Raw genomic sequence first — 11386 nt, 5'->3', positions numbered from 1 at the left:
ATGCCATTTAAAATATGGACGGAATACGTTCTTATGTCTTTTTTAAAATATATTTTTTATTTTTAGCAAATATACAATATGTAGGCTACTATTGTACTGCATAGTGTCTTACAGGTTGTTGTTGTTGTTTTTTTAACGTTGATTTGGCTTATTCTCATTGCCAATCAAGGACTGCACATAATTGCTTGAACAGAAAACCTGTGGCAATTCTTCTTCTTCTTCTTCTTCTTATTATTATTATTAATATTATTATTAATAATAATAATAATCATGGGGCCGTCAGTTGTCCACCCCGCCCCGATGTAAGTCTAAAATACACTGTATTCTAAAGCTGACCTTTGCATGAACATTCGAATTTTTACTACAGTAGGACATTTGTTTGCACCTGCTGTCTTATTTCCGACTACGAGTGTTTGTGAATGAATCACGCAACTCACGGGAAGGAGGGGGTTAGAGCACCTAAAATATCATCCGAGTTTATTTTCAAATCCTCTCTTGAATATTTTACCGGTATAAGTGTAGACAGGCACCGCAAGTCAACGTGCACTTACACAAAGAGCGCACGTACGTTGAACGTCACTTAGTCTAAATACTATTACACTCATAGAAGAGTTCATTTCTTGTGGTAGTTGTGTACAAAACTAGACAGACGAAGCCGGTGAACACGTCACAAACGCCTACAGCGATACTTTGCGTCCACAGATGTCCACAGTTGAACAGATACTATGATTATGACTCGTTATGACGCTCCTAATATCAGCAATGCTAAATACATTTGCTCACAGTGTACAGATATCACTTCAGCCGTCTTGAAAGCTGAGGGATCTCCCTTACTGACATTTTTTTCTACGGCCTTCCGCTCGAAAGGGTTCAACTTGAACAATATTTCTATGACGTCACCGGCCGGTAAATTAAAAGTTCCAGAAAGTGGGACATGTTAGCCGTCAGAAGGACTGCTGACGCTGAAAAGCAAACGGAGCTTTGGAAAATCATGTCTTCATGGACAAGCTCGGAGTCTTCGGCCTCATCTGTTTCTTCAAGTAAGTTGTTGTTGTTGTTGTTGTTGTTGTTGTTGTTGTTGTTATTATTATTATTATTATTATTATTATTATTATTATTATTATTATTATTATTATTATTATGGAGACTTGATGAAAACGCAAAAGAGGAGGGAGATCCCCAATTAGCTGCTAGGACTCATCCATTCATATCGACAACTTACTGTAGGCTTACTGTAACCAATAATGGCCTTTTGATTTGGATGTTTTTGTAATAACACATTTTATACCCAAAGCCTGGATAGAAAAAAAGAGTAGACTGATTATTCATGACATGAGTTTTTTGTTGCTTTTGTTATTTATTTTGATCCTGGTGCCAGGCCATTAATTTGGATTGTTTGTTGTCTTATAAATCAATGTGGGCTGTGCATATTATTGTACGTATGCATGACAAGAATAATAATTTAAAAAAAAAAGTCAAATGAAAAAAATGGCTGAACAGTACTCATGGGTCAAAAAATTAACTTTGAAGATGTTCTTGCATTCAAATTCTATACTTACTTCCCTAAAATGATTTATATAGTACCTATTAACAAATTGATAAAGTTACAGCAATTTCAATGCTGCCAGGTTGAAATCCCTAGTTTAAAAAAACGTGTTTAAATTTTTGGCACATACATTTTTTTTAAAGGTCCATAGGACTAATAATACCTTAGGAAAAATATTAACTTTTGACATTTCAGGCACTGTTGAAAGACCACTGGAAAATAAGAGCGAGTTTATGAGAGTTTAACCTTTAAAAGCTGAGTAAATTTGTCCTCTCAACAGATTAAATCAGCCTCAATTTATAACAAGCTTACATTCATCTTCTGACGCATGCATCATCAGCCAAAGTTTGGTTGACTTGTGACTTGGGTGGTTTTTAATGAAGTCAAATTACTACAATGTGAAATTTGATTTAGTTTTATAAAGTAACTTGCAGTCATGGAAATCGATTATTTTCTTCTTGCTGATCCCAGCACATCAAACACCCAATTAACATCTGGAGAGGGAAAAACCTGGCGTTGTGCCTGTGCCATTCACCCACAACACTACGTGGTATAGAAAATGGTTGCCTCGTTTTATTTTTTATTATTGTTGTTATCATTATTTACTATAATTAAAACCTTTGTGGTTTCAAGTCAATTTTATTAACTCATTCACTGCCATTGACGTCTATTCATTTTAACTATTTCTATTAGTTTTTAAATTTATTCCCACTTTTGTTAACAAGAGTATGAAAACCTATAATTGTTGTATTGCACATTAAGAACAGATTTAAATTTGTTATTAATCGTGAGTTAACTAGTGAAGTCATGCGATTAATTACAAATAAAAATTTTAATCACCCGACGGCCCTAATTTTTAATAATCTTTTCTTTCTTTTTTTTAAATCGTGAGTTAACTAGTGAAGTCATGCAATTAATTACGATTAAAAAATGTAATCACCTGACGCACCTAATTTTTTATATTTTTTTTCTTTAAAAAAAAGATTAAAAAAAGAAAAGATTATTAAAAATTAGGGGTGTCAGACGATAAAAAATTGTCATTGTAATTAATCGCATGACTTCACTAGTTAACTCACGATTTTATATCTGTTCTAAATATTTTTATACTCTTGTTAACAAAAGTGGAAAAAATGTTAAACTAATAGAAATAGTTAAAAATATTTTTTTATGTCTATAGCCGTCAATGGCAGTGAATGAGTTAATAAACAGACAGTCAGCGCACTACATTTCCAGAACCATCACGCTCCTCACAGACTAAAGGTGTCCTCAATTCTATTCCATTTCTACTTGACTACTGACTTGACAGTAGTGTCCTGTCTATACTTGTTTTGCAGTGAAAGCAACAAGACCTGAAGTCAAGATAGGCAAGGTTTTGTACAGCAAGTCCAATGCTTACTCTGTCCTGGATTTCATTGGTGAAGGCTGCTTTGGGAAAGTGGCGGTGTGCAAAAATCTGGACACGACGGAGATGGTAGCAATTAAGATCTTGAAGAACGAAGGAGCTGTCAAACAGGACACGGAGAAAGAGCTGTCCATACTGAAGATGGTCAGTGTTATGGATGCCGATAGCACTAATGTAGTCAAGTTCTTTGAGCAGTTTGAGCATGAGGGAAACATCTGTCTGGTGTTTGAGGTATTGGACTGCGATCTCATCTATTTGCTGGAAGAGCGACAACCTCAGCCGTTGTCTCTGGACGAAATCCGTGTCATTGCCCATCAACTGCTCGTGGCCTTGGTCACCCTGAAGCGTATCGGTATCTTGCATACTGACATCAAACCCGACAACATTATGATTGTTAACAGGAAAGAACGACCCTTGAAGGTGAAGCTGATTGACTTTGGCAATGCCATTCCAGCATCCAAAATTAAGCTAGGGTTGGAGATTCAACCGGTGGGGTATCGAGCTCTGGAAATTACCCTCGGCCTCCCTTACAACGAGAACATAGACGTCTGGAGCGTGGCCTGTATCATGGCCTTCCTCTTCCTGCCTGGAAACCTATTTGCTGTCAACTGCGAATATCAAATGTTGAAGCATATCATCTGCGTCCTGGGCCAGCCAGATGACTGCTTACTTCGCGCTGGGAAATACACCGAGAATTATTTCACTGAAGACGAGGAGGTCGGAGTTTCTCAATACAGACTCATGACACCAGAGGAGTTTGAAGCGGCGAACAATGATAAACCCAAAAATCCGGATGCTTGCAGAGACCCTCCCAAACCCCTGGAAGATATGATTCAGATGCCCCCTGAGGGTGAGATTACAGACGATGAGCTGGAGAACAGGAAGGCGTTCTTGGACCTCCTCAAACGGATGTTGCATCTTGACGGGCATCAGAGAATCTCTGCCTCGCAAGCATTGCAGCATCCGTTCATTACAATGGCCCAACAGGCCGCCAGTGACAGCTTGAACCCTCTGACAAACAACGAAGTGTCGCTCGATCAACCACATATCCCTTCCTCAGATATAACAACTGACTTTGAATCCAACAAGAGCATGTTGAAAAGGATTCGCAAATTTCTACGCCGATTGACCACTGCATTCTATCGCATGGCAACGTTATTGCACTGATGCCACATTTCTAATTAGAAATTTAGATTTGTATTTTTAGGATGAAACCATTTAAGATGTTTGATTCACAGATTCATCTTGTTTTTGTCATCACAATGTATTCTGCTGGGGTGATTTAGTGCTAATTGGGAGTCATCTGATTACAGGTTGAATCTCGGGCATTTGCACTGCCAGCAATGTCTAACAAAGGGTACTGCACTCACTGTGGCTACTTTCATCAATGATAATTCACTATTGAAAAAGTACATTAACTCATTCGCTGCCATTGACGGCTATAGATGTCAAAATTTCATTTTAAATATTTCTATTAATTGTACACTTTTCCACCTTTGTTAAAAGGAGTATGAAAACCTAAAAAAAACATTTTTTTTATTGTACTTTTAGAACAGATATAAAATTTGTGATTAATCATGAGTTAATTATTTAATTCATGTGATTAATTACAATTGAAATTTTTAATTGCCTGACACGATAAAAAAAAAAAATCATTAAAAATTAGGGGCGTCAGGCGATAATTAAAAATAATAATAATTAATCGCATGACTTCACTAGTTAACTGACGATTAATCACAAATTTTATATCTGTTCTAAATGTACAATGAAAAAAATTCTAGGTTATCACACTCTTGTTAAAAAAAGTTTAATAGAAATAATTAAAATGAATTTTTGACGTCTATAGCCGTCAATGGCAGTTAATGAGTTAATATAAAGCAAACAGCTACATTACATATCAACGGATTTCCTCAAGTGTAGATGGTGTTTTACGAGGTCAGTGGGAAAGAACACAGGAACAAACTTGAAAGCTCATCTTTATTTGTTTGTGATATGTCAATGCACAGCCTCAATACTGTGAAAGGGAATGATAAACCATTACATTTTGCCGTTTTACAAAAATATTTCTTTACAATTTATATATATTTTAAGATGAAGTCAACCCCCCAAAAATTTCTCGACATTATTTTCTATGTAGCCCCACTAGTCTAAATATGGTATTTTGGTTAATACTGCATTAGTAGAATATGAGTTAGGCAGCAAAATCCAGCAATTTTTATCGATATCAGAAGGCGGCCAGTTTGCCACTTTCTGTCGACGGAAGACGACATCAATGTTGCTCAGGTCTCTAACAACCATGTGAGCTGTGATATCATCTTCACTCGACAACAAGTGGCAAAATGGCCGCCCCTGTGATGGATTAAACATGGCTTAATTTTGCTGCATAACTCATATTCCACAAATTTAATATTAACCAGAATGTCATGTTTAGACTAGTGAGGTCACATATACTATAACGTATTATTGTCAAGAAATGTTTAATGTTGACTTAAGGCTCATCATCAAATCATCCAATCAAATTTTGCAGCTATTGTGGAAAAGCTCTCCTACTTCTTGATTTGAGAACTGCTGCAGAAACTCTCCAAATTCATCCAAAGAGAGTTTCTCGACCCAGTTGTCTTCTGTGTTCCTGGCTGCAGCAGCCCCCCCTTCAATGGGCCTGTCGTTGTTGTCCACACAGCAGTATGCATTCCACAGGTAGTCTGGGATGTTGACACGCTCTACATTGTTCTTGACAATCCAATTACCCGCAGAAGGTACCGCACCCACCAAAACGTAGGCCTTGGAACACTTTTTGCGGAAAAGATCATTAAGCTGAGACTCGTGGATTCTCCATGCGTTCTGGTTCAGTTTGGGGTTCTGAGGAACCACATTGGTGAGGGTGAAAGTGGCGTTGCGGCCAGGAACTGTCGGAGAAGTGGAGAGGAATTCAATGGTGGGGGCGCAAAACAGGATGAGAAGACAAGTACTCCAAATAAATACACATGTGGACGAAATTGTTAATGAAATAATGATGATGACGATACTGATGCTGATGCTGATGCTGATAGTAATAATCATAATAATGATAAACCAATGAAGATCAGACATTGCTTCTGAATTGTGTCTCAACAAAATTATATGTATGTATGTATATATTTATATATACAGTACAGGCCAAAAGTTTGGACACTCCTTCTCATTCAATATATTTGCTGTACTTTCATGACTGTACATTGTAGGGACGTAACGAAGGCGGCAATATCGTGATATCGCGATATTAAAACTGTAATATATCGTCGTCGTCATGTCATGATATTAAAAGCAGCACATCTGTTAAAAAAGTCAGGTGGCTATTTTTTTTTTTTTTAGTGCAGTTTAATTTTCAGAAGGCATATTTTGGCCCTTCAATGTTTAAAATCCACACAAATGATGAAGGGGATCGTACTATGCTTGTGAACAGAGTCAATATGTGTAGAAACTCAATGTTTGCTTGCATTAGCAAGTAAGTGCCTCAATATATATTTTATATTTATATTTTCTATATATATAATATAAATAAATAATTTTAAATAATATTTTAATTGCTTTTATGTAAAAAAGCACAATATTGTGTGTGTGTTTTCTTAGTATGAGCAAATTTTTTTGGTGACTTTTTTTTATATCACCAACCTCTTCACAATATTGCGATAATTATTGTATCTTGATGTTTGGATGTCGTTACATCCCTGGTATATTATAGATTCTAATGAAGGCATCAAAACTATGATTAACAACTTTACAACTAACGAATGAAAACACAAAAATAAATACATAAATAGCCACCCTTTTCTCTGATTACTTTTTTGCACATTCTTGGCATTCTCTTGATTAGCTTCAAAAGGTAGCTGGAAGGGTTTTCCAACAGTCTTTAAGGAGTTCCCAGACGTAAGAATGCCAAAAGTATGCAAAAAAGTAACCAGAGCAAAGGATGGCTATTTTTTAAATAATCTATAATATAAAATAATAATAATATAAAACATGTTTTCAGTTATTTCACCTTTTTTTTTGTTACAGTCATAACGCCAGATCAGTTCATACATAGTTTTGATACCTTCAGTGAGAATCTACAAAGTAACCAGTCATGAGAATAAAGCAAATGCATTGAATATATATATATATATCCCCCCCCCCTAAATGTTCATATTCTTGTTAACATAAAAGTGAAAAAATGTTAAACTAATAGAAATGTGGCTGCATATTTTAGTAATTGATACAGTAATTTCATAAAAATCCATCAAATTGAGTTCAAATTAAAAATATTTACGATACTGTAAAAAACAATTTTGATATTGATTTGTGTTGAGTTAATTTTTCTGCCACTAGATGGCATAATTGCATTTGTAAGACATTGGTGACAGCTCACTGCATTTTTCTTTTAATATCAAGAGCTATCTAGTCTTTAACATGAAGTAACTTGTGAAATGCTGCACATTTTTAAAATTGTAAAATACAACTTTACCCCAGTCTCCACAAATCTATGCATTATTATTAAATGTATTTTTGCAAAATTTTGATGTGGACATTTGGACGTTGCCCTGTGTTGTGACTGGAATTCCTCCCTAATATGTATACAAAAATGATGGTACTGAAAAGATAAAAAATAATTTGACCATCAGAACATGTTCAACCTTCTACGCCAGAGGCAGGGAACCCTGGTTATTTGTTACTACAATCATTATTTTTTTTACTCTTATTATTTTTCTTATATTTACCGAGGATTACCAACAATTGTGTCCACATGTGTATGCCTTAGTGTGTCTTCGACATAACTTCCAGTGTGGAACGTGAATGTTCTCCCTGTGCAATTAACCTAACGTGTACAGTCCATTAGGTTAATTGAGGACGACATTGCCTCAGGTTAGTTGAGGGCTACATTGCCAGCAGAAGTAGATATGAGTGTAAATGATCGTTTATATGTTTCCTGTTATTGACAGTCCAGGGTGAATTTCACTTCTCGCTGGCTGGGATAGGCTTCGACCCAGGATGAGCAGTACAGAAAATGGATGGCTGACAGCACCAGTTGGATCATAATGTATTGAGTGTATTGTGGGTCAAAAGTGAGTGAATGTTGTATAATGGTGCAGGTGAGAAAATAAAGTCATACAATGAAGTTTTTTTTTTTTTTTTTTAAGAGTGTGTTTACCTGCATGGTGTCCATTAGGGTTGAGGTGACCTCGATCAAAGCCTGAGTGTGTGTAGTCCTCATTCAGAGCCTGTCTCTCCCCCAGGTAGATCCCAGGATGATCTCGACCCAGCCAGTAACCATCCTTCATCTCGGCTTGCCAGGATTTATTTACCAGCTAGAAGAACATCACAAACTCCACTTTCAACAGATGTGCCTCAAACTGATGGCCTGGCTTAGAAATGAATCAAGAAGTAGTGCTCAGTTTGAAAAAGATCGGTGACCCTTGTATTGTACTGGCATGATCGTACATACCTGAGGTTCTATAAACCACCTTCTCTCCCGTCCACCTCCATTGCTTGGCTGGAACACGTACGCTGAGTAAACTGCGATACGATGGTTTGTGTCGTACAATGTGGCAAAGTGGTACCTTGAAGTGCAATGAGTCTCCTTAGTTGTTAAAAACTTTTTTTTGACACACTTGCTCATGATTTTTAAGATAGCCCAAAAATATAGAACCCATTTTGCTACCAATCACATTGTAAACCACTCAGATCAGGTAAGTTTTGTGTGGAAGAACTTATAGCCATCACCTGGTCACCATCAAACACACAATTGATAAAGTAGAACAGAAGGGAGGTACATCCTCTCCTCCAAAATCCTTAATCTCTGACCAGGCAATTTGAGTCAAATGTCCCAAAACTTTTGTCCACACAGTGTATTTTGTCCCATGGAAGTTACAATTCCCCTTTTTACCGGTTGGCAAATCGCTGACAGAGACGAGCGGTGCCAGGTGTTGAAGAGCCCCATCTTGGCACTTTGCTTTTGTAGAAATACTTCAAGCATTCAGGCACATCCTGTGGCAAAATATCAGTTACAGAAAGCACAAACATGTTTAGAGTATTTAGTTAAATGCTTCATTTTCCAGAGTAGTGTAAACCACACAAACCTCAAATTGTTCCACAAGGTCTGCGTGAACAAAAAGGAAGAGTGACAGAAGAGTGCACAGAGTTGCCAAAGTTTCCATTTTGGGTTTCTTCTATTGACGAGAATAAGATGTTAGAAATATATATTGTTGATTCGCTGCCATTATTTTTGCCTGTTTGTGTATATCCACTCACCACGCCTCTCACCTGTCAGCTGCCGCAATGTGCATCGAGGGGGGAGAGGGACTTTCATATATACTTGGCTTCACATCACCTTTCACCTTCTTTGCTAACTTTGTTTATCTCAACTTAAGCCAACACGTGTTTAAATAGTGTGTTTAGCACATGTGTATTCTTTTACACCAACATTCGGCGGGCATGAATTCCAACTGGGTACATGTAAAGAAAATGCTACATAAAAATGCAATGCTCTGCTTATAGTAGGAAAACTGGGGAAATTATTACGGCAAAAAAAAATATTTAAAAAATTAATAAAAATATTTTTTTGATTATTTGAAGTGTGTCATTTATTTCCTAATACATCTGAGACCCTTTCAGGTCAGCTGTTGTAATTCATTAGAAGCAGATTCATATAGCAGTGTTTGGTCATGTAGAGCTTAAACAAAGGTGTCAGAGTGTAATAAAACATGAGTGCGTTTGATAGATTTGCTTCCAAATTCGCACATGGCAGCTCCAAGTTATCGCGTTCATGTGTTGTTTTTCCCACGATCACAGCACAGGTGGTGCGCTAACATCCCTCAAAACTCTTGCAACCTACATGATGGATTAGCCAATTAATTCAAATTAGATATCTAATCATGGGCGTTGTTTTTGCTGTGTCAATATTTTTTTTATACTGAATTGGCTTTTATTCTTGCAACAGTTTGACAGGTTGCACAGAGCAAACAGAATGAAGAGTAAAATGTCTTCTGAGTAACACGTGCAGCTGCTGTCGTACAATCTAAGCTAATCGTGAGTCTTTAAGTCATGAGCAACATGCTGCTTCACCAAATCATTTCATATCTGTGACAAAAACAGAAGAAAAAGGTATCCGTGCCCGCCACCCAAACGTCGTTCCCTCCACCCCCCGCCCATCGAGCTAAACAACACATACATTCTGTATTCACCACAAGCACCTTGGTAGTTGTAAAGTGTTGATGGATGCTAGCCGGGTTGTCAAGATGAAAAACGGACTTTTACTCTCCCTCCAATATCAGTCAAGTTTAATTTATTCAGTTGTTGACGGTCAATTGAATGAAAAGTACCAACTGAGAACTGCATAATGTTGATTTGAAATGGAGCCAAAGAAAGCCATGGATGCGAGTCAAAACAAACAGGCGACATTGGGGATTAGATCAAATAAAGTAGGCCTTATTTAATCAGCCTTGTATTTTCCCATTACTTTGCTCTGTATTCATTTTTCACATTAACTGCTCAGCATAAATCTGACTGAGAAATATTAGGCGGCAGGACATGAAGTTGTTACTGTGTAATTGTTTTATTATGAAGGACCTGGAATGAAACAAATGTTTAATGAGTCAGATTGTTTTGATTGTTATTTTTTTCCATGTGTAAACACAATAAACAAGAAAGGGCAGGCAGATAATAAAGTAAATCAATGGCAATTAGTTTGAATGATAAAACTTTATTGTTTGATACCGAAAGCATAAAGGGAGCGCATTCAACAAAGAAATCAAACACAAGTTGTATTTTCTAATTCAACTTACAACAGTTCCTAGTGAATTGTGGTTATTAACCCATCCATGCAGGCACTGCATGCATTACAAATGTTTTTGCCTGAGGGAAAGAAAGTGGAAGTTACTTAAGTCTGCCTCTAGGTTGCAGTGTTGAATTGTGCTTTTCCACCTCACCTGCATCTTCTTTTTCCTCACTAAATTGCCATTGCAGATTATTCAATTGCTCCTCAACCAGAAAAATGCACTCGACAAATTCATGATCCAGACTGCTGGGCTGTGTCATCAAAACGGATACAAATAATGAACGGGTTTGTCTCAGTTGAAGAATTCAAACTGTCTGAGGCTGATAGGCATTTAAGATAACCATGAATGGCACAAAATTAAAGTTAATTAATTGACAATTTTGAAAAGATTTCAGCATTTGATTATCAAAGCAAAACATAAAATGACTTGTGTCTGAAAGATTCTGTCAATCAACACGGGTCTTCCACTCAAGTCACAAATGTGAAATTCCATCAAACCATGGTTACTGGTTAATTCGCATAGAAAGTTTCATTTGATTTATTTTGATTAAGACAACTTATAGCTCAAAATTCACTCCAAAGGACTTCATTAAGTGAATGTGCATATTCTAAAGAGTTTCATTACAAAAGATGCACAAAATATATTTTT

The 11386-nt window shown here is 36.7% G+C and overlaps 2 protein-coding genes across 3 annotated transcripts; one reads left to right on the top strand and one right to left on the bottom strand.

Moving 5' to 3' along the window:
* The first annotated feature begins 657 nt into the window (after positions 1-657).
* Positions 658-5641, top strand: LOC144052720 (homeodomain-interacting protein kinase 2-like). Of its 2 annotated transcripts, none has more exons than XM_077567024.1 (2): positions 658-1040; positions 2881-5641. In XM_077567024.1, the coding sequence occupies exons 1-2, from the start codon at positions 935-937 to the stop codon at positions 4113-4115; spliced, it is 1341 nt and encodes a 446-aa protein (XP_077423150.1). In that variant the 5' UTR covers positions 658-934; the 3' UTR covers positions 4116-5641. The 2 variants fall into 2 exon arrangements, with proteins under 2 accessions (XP_077423150.1, XP_077423151.1); XM_077567025.1 differs by having other exon boundaries at positions 2853-5641.
* On the bottom strand, positions 5463-9125 carry LOC144052303 (endonuclease domain-containing 1 protein). The gene is made up of 5 exons (XM_077566238.1): positions 9041-9125; positions 8848-8948; positions 8407-8521; positions 8113-8269; positions 5463-5854 (listed from the first exon to the last, which is right to left on the bottom strand). The coding sequence occupies exons 1-5, from the start codon at positions 9116-9118 to the stop codon at positions 5463-5465; spliced, it is 843 nt and encodes a 280-aa protein (XP_077422364.1). The 5' UTR covers positions 9119-9125.
* Positions 9126-11386: the final 2261 nt, after the last annotated feature.

The sequence above is a fragment of the Vanacampus margaritifer genome, chromosome 5 (genome assembly GCF_051991255.1).
Source record: "Vanacampus margaritifer isolate UIUO_Vmar chromosome 5, RoL_Vmar_1.0, whole genome shotgun sequence".
In the NCBI taxonomy this organism is placed as follows: domain Eukaryota; kingdom Metazoa; phylum Chordata; class Actinopteri; order Syngnathiformes; family Syngnathidae; genus Vanacampus; species Vanacampus margaritifer.
The sequence above is the reverse complement of the archived record's forward strand: the minus strand, read 5'-3'. Positions and strand labels throughout refer to the sequence as shown.